This window comes from Podarcis erhardii (assembly GCF_964252035.2).
Source record: "Podarcis erhardii genome assembly, chromosome: 3".
NCBI lineage: Eukaryota > Metazoa > Chordata > Lepidosauria > Squamata > Lacertidae > Podarcis > Podarcis erhardii.
Window position 1 is genome coordinate 76,332,752 of NC_138507.1, and position 22,493 is coordinate 76,355,244.

General features: G+C 41.2%; 1 protein-coding gene across 9 annotated transcripts in view; it reads left to right on the forward strand.

Moving 5' to 3' along the window:
* Positions 1 to 3,802: 3,802 nt before the first annotated feature.
* DISC1 (DISC1 scaffold protein) overlaps positions 3,803 to 22,493 on the forward strand; it is a 159,771-nt gene continuing 141,080 nt past the window's right edge. Inside the window, exons 1-5 of one of the 9 annotated variants that reach the window (XM_081855813.1) lie at positions 3,847 to 3,994; positions 4,767 to 4,909; positions 6,472 to 6,575; positions 19,900 to 20,936; positions 21,981 to 22,050. In XM_081855813.1, coding sequence (XP_081711939.1) covers positions 6,509 to 6,575; positions 19,900 to 20,936; positions 21,981 to 22,050 — 1,174 coding nt within the window. In that variant the 5' untranslated portion in view covers positions 3,847 to 3,994; positions 4,767 to 4,909; positions 6,472 to 6,508. Of the gene's footprint in view, positions 3,995 to 4,019; positions 4,416 to 4,766; positions 4,910 to 5,427; positions 6,576 to 16,700; positions 16,856 to 19,899; positions 20,937 to 21,980; positions 22,051 to 22,493 lie in introns of those variants that run through there. The other 8 variants (XM_081855818.1, XM_081855814.1, XM_081855817.1 and 5 more) reach the window with 8 other exon arrangements.

Below are 22,493 nucleotides of genomic sequence, written 5' to 3' on the forward strand. Positions count from 1 at the left end.
CACAATAAACTAATGAAAATAACCTTCTGGTAAAGAATGTTAGCCATTTACCATCCATTTTATCTTTGGCAATATGGTTAATTCTCTTGTGTGTTCACATCAAGCCTTTAATCAAGGGAATGGTTTGCTGTGACATTTGCCATATTGCAGCAGTCACTTTACTGCTGAAAAATAAAACAAAGAACACTTTCAGGTATCTGTTTTGAGTTTATAGCCTCAAGAGTTATTCTGAGCACTCATGGCTTCAGCTTAAGTTTCCAAGATCACAGGAGTTATCTTATTTGCAGTTTGCTTTTCCTGAGAAGTGTGACAACGTAGCGTTAGTCACAAAGAGCTTTCAGTTTGAGATGGCATTTAAAGAGAAACTTGTTTTGTTTGATCTGATAACTATTTGGATTGCTTACCACTATTGCATCTGTATTTAAAACTGACTGGAGACAACTTAGGGTCCAGTACTCTTTAAGTACTGTCTCACGGCAAATCGAAAAAAAAAAGTAGTATAAACACTGACAACAGGGAAACACTGGCCTGTGAGCGCTCCAGTTGGAGAACAGCCTTTACCAAAGGTGTCATGGGCTTTGAAGACACTCGAACTCAGGATACAAGGAAGAAATGTGTTAAGAGGAAGGCACGCTTGGCAAATCCATACCGTGATCAACTCCCACCCAGAAACCAATGTCCCTACTGTGGAAGGATGTGTGGATCCAGAATTGGCCTCCACAGCCACTTACAGACTCATTGTTAAAACTGTGTTTATGGAAGACAATCTTGATTGCCAAAGAAGTAGTATCTAAGATTTCTCCAATGAGGCAACACAGAGAAAATTTACATAGAGAAGTATAAGGAGAAAGGATGAAATCCCCCTGTACTGCTATCCTGATCCAGTTTGGAGGGTCCTCTGGCTGTAGTCTTTACAAACAAAAAATAAAGAGATGGGAAGTCAAGTCATGGCTCATCAGCACCTCATGATTGACCTTCCAAAGAAAGCTGCAAAAAGTTAAGTGCATTTGCATGAATACTGTGAATATTTGGGAAAGTGACATTTATCCACTAAAACAATCAATGGCAGGATGCCCATTTCTTAGCCTAAGTCTGGTGTCGGTCATATGCTTGGTACTGGGCCAAAAAGGAGGCATAGTTAAAACAGATGTTCTGCTAAGAGAGATGGTGCTCGCTTAGTTTAGGAGCTATCAGTGAAGCTGAAGTGAGTAACACATATATATTGTAGCCTTACTACCACCTACTTTAGTTTTCAACAGCTAAAGTTAATATATATAACCAGAGTAATGTTCTTTGCATCACAGATATTGCCAGCCTAGGGCTACATACATACATATATACATAAATACTAATGAGGGTACACCTGGAAGTTATTTTCATACCTACAAATATTACATTGAAGGGGCTTATCTAGGAAGTAATGTGTTGCTAAGTTGCTTCTGGGTTTATCAGCCTTTCACGTATATAAATTTATTTATATTTTACAAAAAATGTATCCTGTGCTGTTATATACAGTGAACATCAAGGTGCACAGCAAGTATAGAACAAAATATATTAATATAATTAAATGGAAGATGCATAAAGAAATACAAATGTTTGGGTGGTCCTACATGCTGAAACAGAAACTGCCTTGTGCAGAGATGAACATGAGCTAGGTTTAGAGTATTAACTGGTTGATGTAGTCCTACAGTGACATCTTGTGGACTGTATCCTTTGCTGCCTTAATATGTTATACTTCAGCCTGCCAGAGGATTATTTTTTTTAAACAGTCACAGAAATAAAAATAATATAGTACATTTCAGTCATTGCTCAATTGTCACCTGCTTTACTCAGGGTGAATGGTCCCCTATAAACACCCTTCATAAATAGAGAGTTGTTAAGCCTGCAGCTCTGCAGGTAGAAGAGACTTAATTCAGTTCCCTTTCTCCCACCAACTTGTATGCAAATAAAGTTTAAATTTGGTTCCTCATTCCAGTTCAGCCAGTGCTGCCCAGCAGTTTGCTTCTCGTAGCAGTTCTAACTATAGAACTGCAAACCCTGACAATGCCTCTTGTCTTGATGGAGGACAACTAGAGGTGTCTGTAGAAGCTAGCCTACTGTACAAAAGTAAATTTGTATTTGTTGCTCTCCCCCACTTTTTCCTCTGGCTGTGCTCACGCCAGCATATGACCTGGAAGGTTACTCAGAAGGGAATGTGGTCCTTGGGCTGAACAATATTATCAACACTTGATATAATGGAACAAGATCTCCAGGGGTCTATGCTGGAGATCTATCAAACTGCACAATTAGTTGATGGTGAACTCTTGTCACTGTATTGGAAAGGTAAACAGCAAACTCTTCCTGTTTAAAGGGAACAACCTTGACCACAGTGGAATAAATTTTCTAAGCAGCAACGTAGCTTGAACAACATTATACTGGGAAGAGTTATTTGACGACAAAAGCTCTGTACTATATGGGGAAGCTACAAAATATCAGAGTAACAGAACTTTATTACCAAAACATCAAAGACCTCTTGTCCTACCATTTTACTTCTGGCTTATTATGTCACGGGCCTGCTTAGTCTGATGCTAGTAACTGTGTGTGTGTGTAGCTTAACAGGAAGAAGCCCTAGTTTTACAAAGCAAAGCGAAAGGCCCTGGAAATGTTACTGAAAGCAGCTGTGTCTCAATTTTATGCAGAGCACAAATGACTTCTGGGTCCATAGGTGTGATTTACTTCCCCCTACACTTCAGAAGATACAGGGTATACGGTTACTAATAATCACAGAGGCATTATAAGCAAGAAAAGAATCATCTGTGCTACGCATTTCAAGCAGTATCATGCCACTGGAAACAGTCCTGCCTTCTCTCACAGAATCCTGGGAGCTGCAGTTAAAGGGGCTGAGAGTTGTTAGGAGAGACCCCTAATTCCCCTTGCAGAAGCTACAACTCTGAGAGCAGCTTAACAATCAGTCCCGGGAATGGGAGGTCTATGAGGGGAATAGGTTGACTTCCCAGCCCAGGCCCAGCTAATAACTTTAATTCCCGCTTTTGAGCTCCACACCCCCCCCCACTCAATTATCCTGAATGTGTGGGACGCAGAGGCTGAGACCAGGGCTGGGTTTAGATTTGGTGAGGCCCTTTATATGTCCAGCTGTCCTTTGTAAACAACAAATTGTCGCTGTTTTTGTGTTGAATATATGCTATATGGTAATTTATGGACCTAATAGATATCTAAAGCCATTTGCACATTGTTGCCATGCGACCAGTCCATGCAAAATGTAGGCACCCTATATGCAGAAATGAGCAAACCAGTGATATTTTAGGGAGCAGGTAGGGCCCATTACTTACGGCATAGGAGCCTACACAACACAAAACACTGTTGCTGTATGTAGGTTTTATTTTATTTGTTTTTTATCTTATATTTTGGAAATGTACACCCAGGTTTTCTTTCCTTTAAATTTTGGGGGGCCTCCAAGAGAGTGGGGCCCTAAGCTACAGCTTGTTTAGCGTATATACCTAAATCCGGCACTGGCTGAGGCATGCAAAGGGAAACAGAGCGAGATTTCGACCATTAGGGCTTCTGTGCTTTTGACAGCTGCGCGAGGCAGAGGCTCAACAGGTGAAGCCGCCTCTAGCAAAACGACGCAGGGCAGAGGAAAAGCTTCCCTTGCCGTCCTGTGTTGGATAAAAGCACACAAAAGCCCGGGAAGAAGAAGAAGAGCGGGGGTCCGAGCATGGCGGAGCCGAGAAGTCCCGGCAGCGCTGGCGACCCAGCTAGCTCCTTCTCCCCCACCCGGCCGGAGCGGGCCAGGGGGCGGCCTCAGTCAGCGCTTGGCTCCCGCCTGCTCCAGCGGATGCGAGTCGTCGCCGCCGCCGCCGAAGGGGCGGGGAAGGGGCTGCGGCCGAGGCGGCCCACGAACGGCAGCCTCGGAGGATGTGGAGCGGCAGCGGCGGCGGCGGCCCCTCAGAAGACCTATGGCGTCGGACCCCTGAGAGCTCGGAGCCGAAGGCCGGTGAGGATTGGGCGCTTCTCGGGCTGAGGGGGCGGCGGGGACGCCGGAGTTCCTCCTCGCCTCAGCTCCACTCCCGGCAGCGGGCGCGGGAAGAAAAGAAGCGGGATTCTTCTCCTCAGGCGGAGCCGCTTCTCTCCTCGGGGAAGAGCGGGAAAGCGCCGCCTCTTCCCCATCACCCCCCTAGAGCCATGGGAGCGGCAGGCGGCGGGAAGCAAGGGGGAAGGCTTTGCTCCCTCGGGAGAAGTTTCAGTGCTGCTTTCCCCTCCCTGTCTCCGCTGCCCCTAGAGGCGTCACTCGGCCAGCCCGGCAGCAGCAGGCGAGGAAGAAGACTAAAGGGGGCTGCCGGTCCGTGTCCTTCCTCGCCAGGGCTCCTGGGCCTCCAACAGTCGCCGCCTCGGTTAGAGAGGCAGAAGTTGGGAAGGTCCCTCACTTGTTGACTTCCAACGGTTAAAGGCATAGGAGCCCTGCAGAGAAAAATGGGGCGGGGGGGGGGGAGGATCCGACGAAGGGAAGTTATTGTAAAAAACAAACACGAAGGTAAAAGTTATTGTACTGCACCCTATACCGGGGCTAGGGGCCCTGGGCTATCGAGGGCTCCTGGACTACAGCCCCCATCAGCCCCAGCCAGCAAGGCCAGTGGTCAGGGAAGGTGGGAGTCTAGCAACATCTGGAGGCCACAGTTTCCCCTTCTCTGCCATATATTGTGACAGGACGTGTTATTATGATCTGTGCTCTTCTTCTTTTGCAAAGTTTCTTTTATTTCATTTTACAGCGTGTATAAAGCAGAAGTATTAACAGCAACAAGATGGAAAACAAAACTATAAAACAGGCACCTAGAATGAGTCCAGTTGTTGCACATGGGTTAAAACAACAAAAGTCTGAGTAAAGACTTGTTGTTGTTTCCAGAATATCAAGGTGACCTGTATTTGTCGATTTAACATGATTTCTTTATCTTGCTTAACTTTAAATAGGACCACTCAGCAGTTTCCAAGGAATGCATTAAAATTATTCGTAGAAGTCCCAAGTTAAAAACGAGGTCATTATAAGCAAAAGTTACAGATGAAAACGCATATTGACAAAGTTTTTATAAAGTTTTTGTGCAGGCATCATAAAGTGTATAGATAGGGCATTCTGCCTAATGTCAGCTAGTAGGAAGTTCCAGAATGCAGGAGTTGGCAGTCTAAAATATCAATCCCTTACAAGTGTGGAATTTTGTGGCACTTCTAAAAGTACCAGTTCAATATTTATTCATTAATTGTGGAATGATTACAGTCCTGGTTATTTAGGGTTGTGTGTGTGTGTGTGTGTGTGTGTGTGTGTGTGTGTATATATATATATATATATATATATCTGTTGCTGTTTCTATGGCATTTTTTGTTGTTGCTACCAAAAATGGTAGCAATCAGCTGAAAGTCTAAAGTTTGAAGACATTCTTCTAACTTGCCCTTATTGGACCTGTTGCCACATAAGGAATTTACAGGTCATAATGCTGGAATTTGCTCTTTTAGTTATTGTAACAAATAATCATCTAGATAAGCCTTTATGAAGCAAGTGCAGCCAACTCTCAGAAGACAGAAGAAGCTAGATTGGTGGGCAAGATTTATCTGTCTGCTTTGATAACTGTATCTTGCAACTTCCCCAATCCCATCTCCAACCAAGAAAACAAACTAACAAAAAATAGATAAGGATTTGTTTATTTAATGGCCCACACTTGCTCCCAAAGGTGCCCAGAGCAGTAAACACTTGTGATTTAAAAAATAATTAAAGATAAAAATATATATTTAAAAACAAAAACCAGTTAAACACAATAAAACATGTAAAACAATTTTAAAAACTGATATAGCGAAAACATGTGCCTGGACAGACATGAAACAGAACACTTTTCAGCAGGTGTGTAAGAGAGTATAGTGATGGCTCCTGCTTAATGTCAACAGGCATGGAGTTCCAAAGCACAAGTGTTGCAACATAAATTGTACTGATGAAAGTCGTTAAATTTCTTCTTTTGACAACCAAGAGGGGTGCTGTTCCTCAGAGTACTAAAAACACAGTATGTAGAAAAGCATCTTGTAACTACTGTCTGTTCCACTTTGTAAATCCAACTTCAGCTTTGCAAGGGCTGAGAGTTACATAGGTGGAGTAGCTTTGGGGGGGGGGAGCGGGGGGAGGAGGAAACAGTTAAACATTTCTCTCCAAAGCCACTTCACTGATCTTCAAATACAAAAAAAGTGGGAGATCTGGGTCATGGATTGTCTGTCCCTGAGGATCAAACTAAATTAATTAAGGTGGCAAACCAAGCGTGGCCAACCATGATCCAATCTCCAATATATATATTTTGGGGGTGGGGGGTTAAAAGGAATCATGAGACTGATTTAGATTGGGGCTGCAGTTCTGGGGAAAGGATATTTAACCCTTCACCCCCTGCACTAGTTTCCCAATCTCAGTTGCATCCCTCTGAAGCATCCCTCTTTGCACTGCAGAAGAAAATGTGCACATACTGCTCAGACACTCCTTGGGATGAAGAGTGTGGCATCATTTGCAGCCTGCAATTGTGGAATCATTGTGCCTCATCATTGTGGTTCAGGTGAGCAGGTTTGTAAGCCTTTGCCATATGACTTGGGGTTCAAATTGATTCTTGCTGTGTCCTCCAAAGTGTAGCTCTGGAACAGAGTGGGGGGGGGGTGAATAAATACCCACAAGAACTGACACACTATTATTGTTTTGTTTGACTCTACTTTTAGCTGGAAAGATATCTGACTTAGAACCTTCAAATTGCACAATACTAGTATGCATAGGTGCCCACTCCTTGGGGCCCTGGGAGTGCAAGCACCCACGAAAATCCCTGTGAAGGGGTCGGGCACCCACAAATTTCAGAACCAGGGCCATGTATGCTGCATGGCACCCACAACCCCGGGCACCCACAGTCGCGGGATCAAGTTGGCACTCCTGTTAGTATGAATAGTGCTTTGGAAAGTTTAGAAGATAAATTTTGTGGAAGTGATCTTCCCAGATATCTTAGAGGCCTACTCAGCTGTCCCTATCATATTTCTTGTGAGATCACTAAGCAAGGCAGAACAGCTTATGCTTGCATTTTTCATGTAGCTAACTCTGACTCTTGATTAAAATCTAGATTGTTAGCTCACTGTATATCCTCTTGTGTCAGACTGGAAGAGGTCGGTACATTCAGATAATATGCATATCAACCAAGAAATAATATACTTTCCACCAAATTCAATGATATTTTTCTGAAAACGATTTCTGGCATATGCAGTGATTTCCAGACTCCTGTGGCGATTTAAAGATATAACAAATTTATTACAGCATAGGCTTTTGGAGACTGATACGTTCTGGTGTTCCTGCTCCTTAAATGCTTCTGTTGTTTCTCTGAATTACAAGTTGCCCATTTTTTTATAGCTGTAATACCTAGTGGACTTTTCTGAAGTTTTGTATTCGTGCCTCAGTATGTTAATCCATAGATTGCTAATTGCATGGAAATGTCACTGCATGCGTTTTCTCACACATAAAAGTTGTACAATCATTTCTGTATTGAAATAGTTGCAAAGTATTTTCTCAAAAGGGACGCGGGTGGCGCTGTGGGTTAAACCACAGAGCCTAGGACTTGCCAATCAGAAGGTCGGCGGTTCGAATCCCTGCGACGGGGTGAGCTCCTGTTGCTCGGTCCCTGCTCCTGCCAACCTAGCAGTTCGAAAGCACGTCAAAGTGCAAGTAGATAAATAGGTACCACTCCAGCGGGAAGGTAAACGGCGTTTCTGTGAGCTGCTCTGGTTCGCCAGAAGCGTCTTTGTTGTGCTGGCCACATGACCCGGAAGCTGTACGCCGGCTCCCTCGGCCAATAAAGCGAGATGAGCGCCGCAACCACAGAGTCGGTCACGACTGGATCTAACGTTCAGGGGGGTCCCTTTACCTTTACTTATTTTCTCAAACAAGACAAGGGCTGCTCTCCAGCACAGAGTGAAGGATGTTTAAGTGCATTGAAACTAGTCGGCTTTAGCCAGCCCTTTTTTTTTGTGGTCATGTAGTACATTGATACCCCAATGCCCACACTAAAATAATTTCCTTCCTATGTGTTCTCTTCTCAAACTTCTTCACATTAATTAGAGAAGTGCATTTTATTTCCTCTTCTGCTTTTTTGCTGGTGGATTATGTGATACTTAGACCACTTACATTTTCTATGTAAAGAGTGCCTTTAAAAATACAGCCCTCTTCCACAATCATAGAATCATAGAATTGGAAGATACCCCAAGGGTCATCTAGTCCAGTCCCCGGCAAAGCAGAAAACTAAAGAATCCCTGGCAGATGGCCATTCAACCTCTGTTTAAGAAATCCCAAGCAAAGGAGAGTCTACTACCTTCCAAGGTAGTCCTTTCCCCTGTTGAACAGCTTTTACTATAGCAACAACAACAACAACAACAACAACAACAACAACAAGGGCTGCCCTTCTCCCTTCTCGGGGAAAAGCCCCCAAGAGCCACACACACGCTTCGTGCGCTCTTTAAAGGGAGTGCGGCTCTTGAGGGATCCTCCCACTGCCCGGGACAGGCTGCGTGCGGCTATCCCATAAGCCAGGACAGCAAGAGGGATCGCTGTGCAGTGATCCCTCTTGCTGTTCTGGCTTCTGGGATTCAGAATATTTTTTTACTTGTTTTCCTCCTCCAAAAACTAGGTGCGTCTTATGGTCTGGTGTGTCTTATAGAGCGAAAAATGTGGTAGCAAGAATGGATATTTCTTGGGAATTATTTAGAAATCTGTTCAAATGGTTTGAAAACCTTTTTACCGCATCAATTGCTTATCACATTCACATTAAAGAGGGTCCTCCATTAATCCCACCCCTAGCACATTTAGCCTGATGGCTGATGATGTGGACATTCTACTATGTGAACAAAATATTCAATAACTTGCATAGAATACTGTACACATTGCTGTGTATTTCAAACTGCATGTGCATATAACAACCTGCACTTTCCCTTTATTTCTTGTTGCACTGTATGAGGTAACTAGTTTATCTGAAGAAATTCACCATCTGTTTTAATCCTACAGAGGGCATTCTAACCTTACAATTATTCTGAGTGGATATGTGTCTGGATCATATTTTCTGTTTTAAATATCTTGCATATTTATTTGGATTTTGAGTGTAGAAGGGAAACGTGATCACATGTTATACCTATTATAGAAAAACATAATGAATTTTTAAAAAAGTAAATAGTAAAATAAAAACAGTGCAAATATTCATGAAGACTTTGATGCAGTGCAGTCGCAGCAAATCTTTACTCATATCTTCTCAAAACATCAAGAAACTGTAGGAGCTTTTACACATCTTCCTGTTTGTTTTTGTGTAGTCATGTGAACCGTCTTTGCCAAGAGAAGAATTCTTTAAATAGTGAAGTCTTTGGAACCCATTTTAAAGCCTCCTTTGGGTGTTCCCTTTTCAGTTTTAGTCATAGTCCCCCAGAGAGTCAAAAGGCTTTCAGTTCCAATATAATGCCTACACTGTTTCACTGGAATTTTTTTTAAAAAGATCTCTATCAATAGACTTCTTTGTCTCTTCAGCTGAAGAAGCCCAGGAAGTCCTTAAGTCGGACAGATACTTTATTAAGTAGCCATCACCCGATCAGATGTCTGATTCAGTAAATGACATTATGCTTTGTTTTTTTGGACACTTCCATAGCCAAATATTGCTTGGCTGAAGAATTTTATTTATATGAGCGATTAACAGTCTGATCCTCTGCATGCTTACTTAGAAGTAAGTCCAACTGAATTCAGTGGGAGCTTACTTTTAAATAAATGCAGATACAATTTTATCCTGAATAAATACTTACTAACAAAGAAAAAGAAATTGCCATTGTGTGTTTACCAAACAGAAGGAAAATCTCCGAAACTTGTATGGCCAGATGTTGAGTGCACTTTGTGGATCAAGTGAAATTTGAGTAGTTTTAATATATGGGGACAGCTTTTATAAACTTCAATATGTTTATAAACTTGCAGCCCAATCCAAGGCATAAGTATGCTCTGCTGGGCTTGATGGGGCTTACTGCCATGTAAGTGGGATTTTAGGATTGCAGCCTCAGTGTGTAAAGTGGTTCCAAGGGAAGATTAATAACACTGAATTGTAGGTATCCAAGTTGAACATCTTTGCTTTTGTCATAGCTTATCCAGCCAAATTCTATTAGCTTTGTCAGCTTGTTGCTGTATTTGGCTCATGCCCTCCATTGCTTTTGCAAATTTGGAGAAACCTGCCTCTGTTTTGATGACACTGCATGCAGCAATACTTCTGCTTCCCTTTTTCGTGCATGATACAGATGTAAACAAGTAACTTGCATGGAATGGAAACAAAAGTGTTGGGTTTGTTGTTCTTGAGGCTGATTGATTCCTTTTGCTCTTTAATGATTCTTGAAGTTCCATACTCTTGTATAGGGATTTAATTTTTTTTACTGGTAAGTTGTTATTTTGGTGTCAAGTTGGTAAAATGTGGGCTGGATGAGGTTGTTGTTAGGAGGATTTATAGTTGGTTGGCTGGCTTAACCCAAAGAGTGCTCACTAATGGTTCCTCAGCATCCTGGAAAAAAGTGTTAAGTAGGGTGCCATGAGGTTCTGTCCTGGGCCCAACATCTTTATAAATGTCTTAGACGAAGGAGTTGAGGGGATGCTAATCAAATTTACAGATGACATCAAACTGGAAGGGGCAGCTAATGCTGCAGAAGACAGAATCGGGATTCAATATAATAATAATAATAATAATAATAATAATAATAATAATAATTTTAAAAAATTAATATTTTTTATTTGTATCCCGTCTTCCCCACCTGTGACCTTAATGGATTGAAGAACTGGACCCAAACTAACAAAAACATTTTTAATAGGGACTAATGTAAGGTTCTACACTTAAGTAGGAATAACCAGCTGCACTAATATAAGATGGGGGATACCTGGCTTACCACTAGTACATGTGAAAGGGATCTGAGACCACAAGCTTAAAATGAGTCAACAGTGTGACGCAGCAGCAAAAAATGCTAATGCTATTATAGGCTGCATCAACAGAAGTATAGGAAAGTAATAGTACCACTATTCTGCCTTGGTCAGACCACACCTGGAGTACTTCGTTCAGTTCTGGGTGCCGCATTTTATGAAGGATATTGACAAACTGGAATGTGTGCAGAGGAGGGAGACCAAGATGATCCAGGGTTTGGAAACGAAGCCTTATGAGGAACAGTTGAGGGAGTTGGGTATGGTGAACCTAGATAAGAGGAGACTGAGGGGAGATATAATGTAACCATATTCAAAAAGCTAAAGGGCTGTCACATGGAAGATGGAGCAAGCTTGTTTTCTCAAGTTAGAAGAAAATAGATCAGGAAGAGCTTTCTGGTGTAGAGTTGTTTGACAGTGGAACAGACTCCCTCAGAAGGTGGTGGACTATCCTTCCTTGGAGGATTTTAAGCAGAGGTTGGATGGCTGTCTGTCATGGATGCTTTAGTTGATATTCCAGCATTGCATTGCTGGAAGTTAGACTAGATGACCCTCGTAGTCCCTTCCAACTGTACAATTCTGTGCTTCTAGCTAGTGACAATGGGTGGCATGTACATAGTACTGTATATAACTTCTGCTTCAGTCAAAATGGCTTCCTTCTTGGAAAGATTGTTGGGCTGAATGCTTGTGATAAATACAATATTTTTGCATGATAGATGCTCTTTAATCCTCAATGCCTTCATTTTTAATTTAACTTCTATATACATCTAAAAGACCAAATCGTTTTGACATAGCCTTTGTATTCAATAGGGACGTGGGTGGCACTGTGGGTTAAACCACAGAGCCTTGGACTTGCCGATCAGAAGGTCGGTGGTTCGAATCCCCGAGACAGGGTGAGCTCCCATTGCTCGGTCCCTGCTCCTGCCAACCTAGCAGTTCGAAAGCACGTCAGAGTGCAAGTAGATAAATAGGTACCGCTCTGGCGGGAAGGTAAACAGCATTTCCGTGCGCTGCTCTGGTTTGCCAGAAGCGGCTTTGTCATGCTGGCCACATGACCCGGAAGCTGTACGCCGGCTCCCTCGGCCAATAAAGCGAGATGAGCTCCGCAACCCCAGAGTCGGTCACAACTGGACCTAATGGTCAGGGTTCCCTTTACCTTTACCTTGTATTCAATATTTAGATACAAATGGCGTCTTCTTGTGGCAACTGGTACTAGTCCACAATTTTAGATATTTTTGAAGGCTGTATACTTGTTTGACTTGTTTGTTATTAAATATGTCAGTCACTTGTCACACACAAGGTCTCCAGATGCTTACAAGATATTTTAAACATATATAAAAATACATTATACTGCAAACATGTTCACAGAAAAACACACACAGCTAATATAAAAAATACACAAAACAACCCACCCGCTCCCTACAATAGCAGCAGTGACAACACATGCTCCTGATGGTTATTGTTCAAGCTGCTCAACTTATGGAGCCATCACCCTTTTTTTTGTTTAAGAAATTAAGGGCAGCTGGATGGTGGAGAATTTTGAAGAATTTTGAAGGCAATGATAAATGGTTGTGCAAGATCTGGGAGCAGACAGGAAAACAGTGCAGGGATTTATAAAGGGACTTTGCATAGTCAGAGTGACAGAGGCAAATAATTTTGGCAGCAGGGTGGTAGATAGCGGTGATGGGGCAGTGGAAGGCTAGACAGAAGATTGCAGCAGTCAAGGTGAAAGATGACTAGGGTGTGCAACAGTATTTTTGCCAAGAGGACAGAGAAAGGGTTACAATATTTGTAATGTTAAAGAACATACTATCACAATTGGACATCTACAGCTGAGATGTCAGAGATGGAGCAGTTCTTGGTGAAGTGAAGATCAAGAGAATATTATCATGCTCTAGTTCTGTGAGTCCAAGGGAAATTTTATGGTTGTACTTCCTCAAAAAGCTGGCAACCATGCTGCATGATTAGCTGCTTTTGAAGCTCCCCTTGAGTTCAGAAGAGGTTTTTTGTGTTTCTGTTTGTTCAAATGGAAATATCTAAAACTCCACTGGGATACCAGAAGCCTCTGTCACAAGCCCAAACTCTCTAGCAGGGTGCTCAGAGCACTGACAGTAACTAGAAAGAACAATGTTTTTCAGTGACTTGGAAAGTGAATGTCCATGCTGTTTGGTTGACAGGGTCAATTCATTTTTTGCACAATAATAAATAAGATAATAACCTACTGTGTCATATTAATAATGCTTGATCTGAAAGGTCAAGCAATTTTCCATTTGGTTAATTCATTTACATGGGGAAAAACACAAGCATCAACTCAGGGTCATATAGACAGTTTCGAGAGAAGTGTGTTTACTCTGTATTTAAATTCATGCAGAATTTAATAAATTAATAAATAATAAATTAATAAATAAAATCCAGCAGAAAAATAGAACTTTTAAAATTTGCTACATAACATATTGAAAGGTGATGTTATCAAGTTCTTACAGTTTCCAAAAGATTACTCATTCCAGATTTGAGAATGTGTTCAAAATAATTTAATGTATTTTTAAAAACTGTATCTGGGTGTTTTAGGATCTGTTTTCCATCAACTTTATTTATGCTGGTCTCTGTCTTTAACCTGAAATCAATTTCCCTAACCAGCTCTCCCAAGTAGTTAACAGTGGAATAATTTCATTTTAAATATGCTTAAGATGGGTATGTATGTTTTGAGCTTTGGTGGGAAGGGAATAGGGAGAGAATAAACCCTTGTAATATCTTACAGTATAATACTATTTTAGTATCATTATTGTGAGCCCAATCAGTAGGAAATTCCTTCTGTGAATTATGCCATGTGGGGGGGGGGAAGCATCTTAAAGAGTAATTAGTGCACCTTAAGTGGTTTTGCAAATGCACGTGCTCCTTCCTCTGCCTTCCTTCCATTCTTTAAGCATCTGGATAACATGTCCTGATTTTGCTATGTGATCTTATATGATCCTGTGCATTACATTATACTGTAGTTTTGAATATGCAGTAAATATATTGGAACAGCCAAAGTGGTATAATTGGGATAGCTAGAGAGTCACAATCAGTCACAATCCAGATTTTTATTAAATTGAATGGCCAAATTTTGGACATATCTGACTTATTGACCTGAAATGGCAGCTTCAGTGTTTGTTGTCTTATTCTCATTATAGGCAATCACTACTGAGTTGCTAGGAGAAGATTGCTTTCTATTTCAGTAAACTCAATTCTCATTCCAAATGGACTGTGTGTCAGACACTTAATTTGCAATATATTCCCCTGGTGAAATTAAAAATTCAAATAGTTCAGCTGGAACACTCAAACTGTGCTTGCTTCTTAAATTGGCCTCTGTTGGCGTGTTGTCGTGCTGCCTTTTATCTGCCTGATGAGTCTTATACTGAAGCACTCACCAGGTGTTTTGACAGAAGCGAGTGGCGTTGAGGCCAAAGATTTGTCTTTCAGCCAATAGCTTGAGACATGAGTGACTTATTAAATAGCTCCTCAAAGGTGACAGTCATACAAGACATCACATTCTACCAGGTAATGCTACCCGTTAAAATATTGTTAAAACCCTATATTGAGTTTCAACAAAAATCATTTTGTATACAAGTAGCCTAACTCCAACAAGTTTGACTTAACCTAACAGAGCTTTCTTTGAAGTAAATTAGAGACCTAAATTTTCAAGCTATCCTCTGCTTAGAATTGTCAGCGAATCAGACCAAATCATTGAGCACAGGACTGGAATCTTTTTCCAGCCGTTTTTATTGGACATACAGTACATCTGTGCAGTAAATACAGTACAAAGTGATGTAAAAAAATACACATACAGGGTTGGTCTTCTTAATGTGAGGGGCATGTGTGAAGTAGTAAATTGAACTACAGTAAATTATTTTATAAGCAGCTGTTATGTTAGCACTGAGAGCCAGGAGTCACTGCAGGGGTCCAAGTGAGGAGCAAAGCCATAAGTCAGGTGAGAGCCAGGAAGACCGCTATTGCCCATGGAAACCTCAGCCTAAACAGGAAGCCTTTTATAGTTTGTCTGACCTATGGGAGCCCAATGGTTAGCCTGGATCAGCATGGTCAGAATCTGCAATCACTTTACTGTCCAGGAAGATGACCCAAACTGCAGTTCTGGTGGCTCCCTATACAGGTCAGCCAGCTGCTCATAGTATCGAGTGTTTCCAGTCCTTGACCTGGTTGCTCCTTGCAGTATAAAAGCTGATTTTTTTTTACTACATATTTCAATGATTCATAGTAAGGTTCAAATTACTGATGTGGACATCTAGAACCTTAATTAAAACTGTATCATTAGGCAGCTTATCTCTCTTGGATTTGGGAATGGCTGACATTGAAAAATACCGACTTGCTGGATCTAGAAGGATTCGATAATAGATATGGTTGGCATGCCTATACGAGAAGGTTAAAGTCCACAAAGGCTTTCTGAACCATGTGATTAGGAAACTGTTATACATGGTGTGGGTTAAATATAAGGACTTACTAGAACCAAAAATGCCATGGTGGATTTCACCGACATAAGCATTCTCAGTTTTTTATAAAAAAAACACGAGAAGAAATTGGGCAACTTATAAAGATCTATTGGAGTGGGAAAATAAGGTTAAAATTAAAAAAAAAATTGAAGAAATTCAGACCCATTTGACTCATTGCAATATTTCCAGCTAAATGAAACATTCCAAAAGAACAAACAGAAAGGCTTATCCACAGAAATTTCAAGACTTGAGAAAGACCTAATACAAGCACAAAAACGCCACTCTCTAAAATGTACAGACTTCTCCTTGACTGGGAGGTCAAGGAAAAAGAAGTAAAATCTGTTATGGTACAATGGGCCAGAGATTTTGGTTTGTTGTTTAGTCGTTTAGTCGTGTCCGACGCTTCGTGACCCCATGGACCAGAGCATGCCAGGCACTCCTGTCTTCCACTGCCTCCCTCAGTTTGGTGAAACTCAAGCTGGTAGCTTCGAGAACACTGTCCAGCCATCTTGCCCCCTTCTTGTGCCCTTCGAGGGAGATTCTACTCCCTCAAAATTAGACTGGCAGAATAAAATGTTAGAATATGCAGAGCTAGCAAGATTAACAGCAAGATTCCAAGACCATACAGATCAAATATTTAATAAAGAGTGAAATATTTACAGAGAATATCTAAAAGAACATTGTAATAATCTGAATTCTTTGGCAGGGCTGGATTGACTTCTGCATAAAATAAGAGAATTTTACAAAATTTACACAACTGAGCAACCTATGAGGGAGAACGTTAAGTGCACAGTTGTAATGTAATTCAGGAACCACAATGTGGGGATTGGAAGTCATGTCAGAATTCGTGACATGTCAATTCAATCTTTTATTTTTTTGCAATGAGTGTTGATTTTGGATTGTCTTTTGTTGATCATTGCATATTGTTTTGTTTTGTACTTGTTTTGTTTTTAAAACCAATAAAGCATTTTTTTTCTTTTTAAAAAACCTTTAGTTCTGTGTCGGTTTATGCCTTCTCTGGTACTTTCTTCCAGAAGACTAGGTGTACATTTTTGCTGTATCCCCCTGTGGAAGCATTGGAAGCTGAACTGGATAGATCAGTGGTTCCCCCCAAAATTTCTTCAGTCTGCTTGAAAATTGCTGAGGGTCTTGGTATGCCACTTAGTGATTTTTTTTCTGCCTGTGGTAGCAATTGTAATGTGTTGTGCTATTTGCTGTTAGGATTTTTAATTGCATTTTTACAGGTATATTGTGGACAACCTGAATGAAGCTTACAGATCACTGGTGGTCCATGGACCACAGTTTCGGAAGCCCATGGAGGTGGGGAGAGAGTTTGCATCTGAAATGATGCAAACCTACTCCTAGTGTTGTTTCCTACTAGATTACCTTGATCAGCAAGGTAAAATGTTGTTCTTTAACCCAAACAGTTTAAGTGGCTTGCTTAAAGTTAAACCATGACTACTTGCAGCAGATGGTATCTTCTGGGATTAGGAAATTTACAAGAAGGATCTTTCCTCTAGTTAAGAGTAATGTGAATAACAGGAAGCAACTTGCCAGCTGGTGTTCCTCCTGTTTCCAAAAGTGTGCAGTGTCGCTGCTTTCTGAATATGCACTTCTCTACTGTAGTGTGCCATTTAAAGACATGTTCAAGGAGACTGAAAGCAGCAAAGGATTTTTCAGTCTTACAAGAAGCTATCATTTAATGATATATCACAGCAATGGTATATATTGCTTTTAAATTTTGCACTCTGTGTATGTGGGTATGTTTAAATGAACAGGTGGTATTTCAGCCTTTGTAACCTTGATTTGTGCAGCAAGGGGATGCAGATTTGAAAAACAAACAAACAAATATTAATCAGTTCATTTTATGACTTGACTTGGTATAGTTCAGTGCCTCCTTGCTTCACTGGGTGGTGCCATCCTTCAAGGCTTATGAAGGTATATTTGAAGGCTTTGCAAAACTGCGAAATTGATAGGTGTATTCTCTTTAAAAGCAACAAACACATATTCAAATAGGCTGTCCTTTCCTGTCATAGTTCTGCTATGAGGGAGGAGAAAGATGGGAGAAAGCATGTATTTTCTTTTGTATTCTCTCACTCGCTGTTTCTTATAATTGCATACCCTCCAACACTTCTCTGATGAAAATAGGGGCATCCTAGTTGTTGGTTCCAGACTGGCAAGGTAAACATAAGGCTGGGTTCTGTGGTGGTAATTGCAGCAGTTAAAGGGAGGAGTTGCGGAGGGACTCAGATTTTATTGGAATGGGGGCTTCAGGGAGAAGGGGAGTGAGTTGGTGTGACAGTAGATCTGGAATTAGGGAGCATTGGGGCTGGTTGGGCATGAGTGTGTGCTAACTTGGAGCTATCTGAGTATAGGGGTGCCAACTTGAATAAAATATTGGGGGAGCAGGTTAGCCCCACTCCACATAATTGATCCAAAGGTGTGGCGCATGCACACACTATTTGAATGGCAATCAAATTTGGGTGGGGGCTGCCCACCTCAATACCCTCAATGGGGTGTGTGTACAAAGAGACCTCAGCCCCTAGGAGTTGGCTCCTATGTCTGAGTGATTCTCACTTGGGTTTGAGGTATTTGGCAGTGACTTGGGGACCAAGGCGAAGTCATTGGCCAGTTGGAAAGACCTCAAAGGGGCAAAACATGTCAGAAATATCTCAGATGGAGAAAGCTTTTTGCAAAAGGTATTGATTTGGACCCTGGAGAGATACTGCTAGTTGGAATGCACAACACTTGGGTAATTGAACCAGTGGTTTTCTCAGAACACAACAGTTTTGTTTTTCATATATTCAGAGGGTTTGGGAAAGTATTGGCCCTAAAAATGGTGGCAAGGTCTTTGATAGAAACTGGTTTATATATTCTTTATGTGTTGGAGTACAGCTATATACTTATCCGTAAAGCCATACTAGGCTCAAAATGTGTGGAAGCACTTATGTAGACCATAAAAGTTTAATGTTTGAAAATAAAAACAGGCCATGAAAACAGGTCTGAAGCTAAAGTTGAAAATTGGAATTGAATGTGAAATGCAGCTGGATTATGGCACACAGAAGAATTTCTGTGATTGTAAATGGAACAGAAGCACTCTGTGATATGGTGCCATCTATGTCCATGGTGCTTTTCAAGGAACTGATATGACAGGTCCCTACCCCAAGGAGCTTACAATTGGAAATAGGCAATAGGAAAATGGTCCAGCTGCTATTATTCTTCACATTAACAGCAGGCAGTCTGAATCTTATTGCTAAATTTTCAATGTGAGGGACAGCACAGGTGGAGAGAAAACAACTGTCATTCAGCCTTCAAAAGGCATGAACAAAAAGGGGTGGGAGGAGTGGGGGAAGAGGGTTATCCATCACAACGTCACACCAGGGCTGTGTGCCTATGCCTTTGTCAATGGAGTATAAGGAGTTAATACAGTAATGTGCAGGGTTAGAATAACCAGCAGACATTGTCAGACATTCCACTGATCATGGTGGGGAGAAGGGTACTCTGCAAGAGTTTTATTTATATGTGCATTACTAGGCAGTTTTTGGGCCCCCAATGCAATTTGCAATACATTAAAACAATAAAATAATTTAAACAATTTAAAACATTATAAAATTTGGGGAAATTAAAACTCAATGCCCTAGTTAAATGCTTTTAAAAACAGGGGTTCTAGGGCATGAATGAGTCAATCAGTTAGCTGTCCATGTGCCAATCACTTTGAATGGCTGACATAATGTACACTTAGACATGTGTACGTACTTCTTGTCCCTGTATCTAGGGATGGAATGAAATCCAAAATCCGTGATCTCATATGCAAGGGCTGTGCCTGTCTATTCAGATACAGATCTATACACATAATAGATAATGTGCATAATCCCAAGATTTATAAGCCAAATATGTCAGCCAAATGGTTAGAGTGAATGATAGCAGTCTCTTAAGTCTATCTTTTTATATAAAACATTTCAGATATATATTCCGCATAATAACTTTTGTTATCTCTAGATTCTAGGTTGATAGGTGTCATCTGAATAAGAGTGCTACCTAGCCAGCTTTAAACCAGTCTGGCTGGTTCTTTGCCTTCTATCTGCATTGTTCTCTCTAAAATCCAGGTTCATTGCTTAAATAGTGAGCAACTTCAAATGTGCAACTTCAAATGTGCACACATTTAAATAGATTGACAAAAGTGGTGAAATTACAAACCTGGGAAAAGTAGGAGAATGTGTTGAGAAATGTGGGCACAAACCACTTGAATGGATGGAATAATACATGGGCTATTGAAATTTGTGTTATACCAGATGCCAGCCCCTTAGTTTCTACTTCTCAGCAGCATTATGTTGCTAAAAGCTAAGCCTATGTATATATTTCAGGGAAGTAATTTTCTCCAGAAGCTGTTCCCTTACAAGGCAAAATATTGTTCTGACCCTTTTGTCATTTTCTTTATTTTAGAGGTCCAGGATGGCTCACTGCCTGCGGGCTCTTTTCACAAAAAGAGGGTGGTGAAGAGGCCAGGATACATGAGAACAGAAGTGCTGCAGCAGATAGGATTTCAGCCTCTTTCTGACTGTGAACCCTTCGGCCCCAAAGGACTTGAGCATAATGGCAGAAAACACTACAGAGAATTTAAAAATTGCTTTCTGAAGAGGCGATGCAAAAATGATACATTACATTGTAATGCTTGTGTAAACAGTCCCTTGGTTTCCCCAGATGTGGCAACTGGATCGCCTACTGCTGGAAATAAAGCAGACAGTCTCAGACCCCTGGCTGATTTCAGAGTGCAGCAATCAGAAGATCTAATTCAACCTGTTTGTCCTGTGGTTGCCATCTATAAAAGAGATCTGTTGCCTGCATCCATCTCATCCTCAAAGCAGACTAATTTGCTTGACTCTGTGAAGGAGACTGCTTTTCCTGGTGGAACACAGAAGAAGGAAGGAATGCATGCTTTGGATCAGAAGGAAGAGAACAACAACCAGGAATCTGAAAGCAAGGACATGCCTTATAGCTCTTTCAGTCCTCAGGATCGCTTTAATTCAAGTTTTAGCTTTATACAGCTCTCGCTAAATTCAGCTTGTGAAACAAACGGCATTGGAGGCCCAGTAGATTGTAGAGAGCCTAAAGAAGCTTGGCAAACATGCAAAACAGGAAGAGCAGAAAACGTTAATTTGCATGTACCTTGGGAGGGACAAGGAACTTCAGGGAAAGAACTATGGGCTTCATCCATCTCTCTGTGTAGCAAAGACCACAAGTACCCAAGGGAGACTGCAGAAGATGATAAAGTGCAGGATTGTGAATCACACTCACTTTCACTTTCGAATGCTGCATTTTCCTGTTCAACTGAGTCTTTGGAAGCAGCATCTGCTGGTTCTTCTGTGACCTCAGGCTATGAAAGTAGTAACACTGTTAGCGATCACAGCTGGGATTCCCTGATGAAGAAATATGAGCCAGTGCTACAGGACTGCTTGCTGGGCAACCAAAGTATATTAAAGGTTAGCGTTTTCCCTCATTCCTGTTTTGTGTTATAGGAATTTGAAATCAAATCCACAGCTTGTTGTGCAAGACAGGAAGCAGTTGTTGCACTTATTGGTGGCATTTGTAGTGTGGATTGGAAAATATGGTTATGGTATGGAACTGTTGTGGCTAGTTTTAATCAATATGCAAAATTCAGCCCCATCATGCCCTGTAGTGTATCCTCCATCATATTGGTCCTTTAGTTCCTTAGTGCACATTCTCCTCTCTTCCAAAAATTCCTACCTTACCTACTCCCTTTCTGTCAACTCCAGTCCCTTTCTGCCCAACTCCAGTTTAAAAGGGGCCTTGAAGTTGCCACCAGCAGGTAGCAGCTGGGAAAGCAGACTGGGCAGACACACAGATCACCAGGCCACAGTCTTTCCTGTTGTGGTGAGGTGTATTTCCATTTCTATCATATTATTTGCCTCTATACAGATAAATATTATTCAATGTGATGTCCTCTTTTTTAGTAGTGTATTTCCTCCCCGCTCCCTTTTTTGACAATACATAAACAGCCAACCAACACAGTGTCATTTGCCATTAGGTTTTCCCTGTTTATGCTCCCCATAGCTCCCTCCATGCCACTTCCATCCTCTTTCACAGAGGTCTTTCCCCTTGGGCTATTGGTTCTTAGCTCACTGCTTAGTCTTAATGGTTTCAGGCTTATTTTAAAATTAGGTAGAATTATTACTATTTGACGTCATATTTCTTGGCTGAAGCATGAAAGGCAGGAGACGGAATTCAGAGTTTGTTCTGTATTTGTGCTTTCAGATTTGCATGTGAATGGATATTATCAAACATGAAACCTGTCTCATTTGATAGCTTGTGAAATGCTCTTCTAAGATCTCAACGCCTGCTCTGTCCTGCTTTTGAAATCTATAAGACATAAGTATCCTTAGAAATTTTCTAGTTAAGTGTGCCAAAATTGACACACTTGAAATGTTATGATCATATATAGATTTGAATTCAATAGAAAATAAAGATTCCTAGAAATACTGTTAATTGTCTCTTAATTAATGCAGATAAAATCCTTAATAAGAAAGCTTCAAAGACTTCAAGCGAAGGCGGTAGCTGAGGATGATTATGAGAGGGGTGAGTTTTTTTCCTCCTATTGCTGGACTTCTATTTTGTTTTACAATATAGTTTTCTGTGATAGTTTTTTGGGATGATGAGGTCTTGGTAATCATTCCCCTCCATTCAAGGACTCAGGGTGGATTTCAATACTTTCCTATCCTCAGAAAAACCCTAATGAAGGAGGTTATAGAGAGTGAGTGACTTGCCCAAGGCCAACCAGCTAACCTTAATGATGGGTTAGAGATTTGAATCTGAGTCTTCCACATCCCCATTAGGAAAAATAAAGGCATTAATAGCATGTGAAAAAAGCAATGTTATGTATTATTGCATAGAGCAAATTGTATGTTGAATTCAAACATTTGTAACAGAGTCCTAATACTCTAGAAAAGAAAATCAGATTTGGAAGGGAGAAAACTGGAGTTGAGAAATAGCAGTGGAGATGGGGAACGTAACCCTTTTCC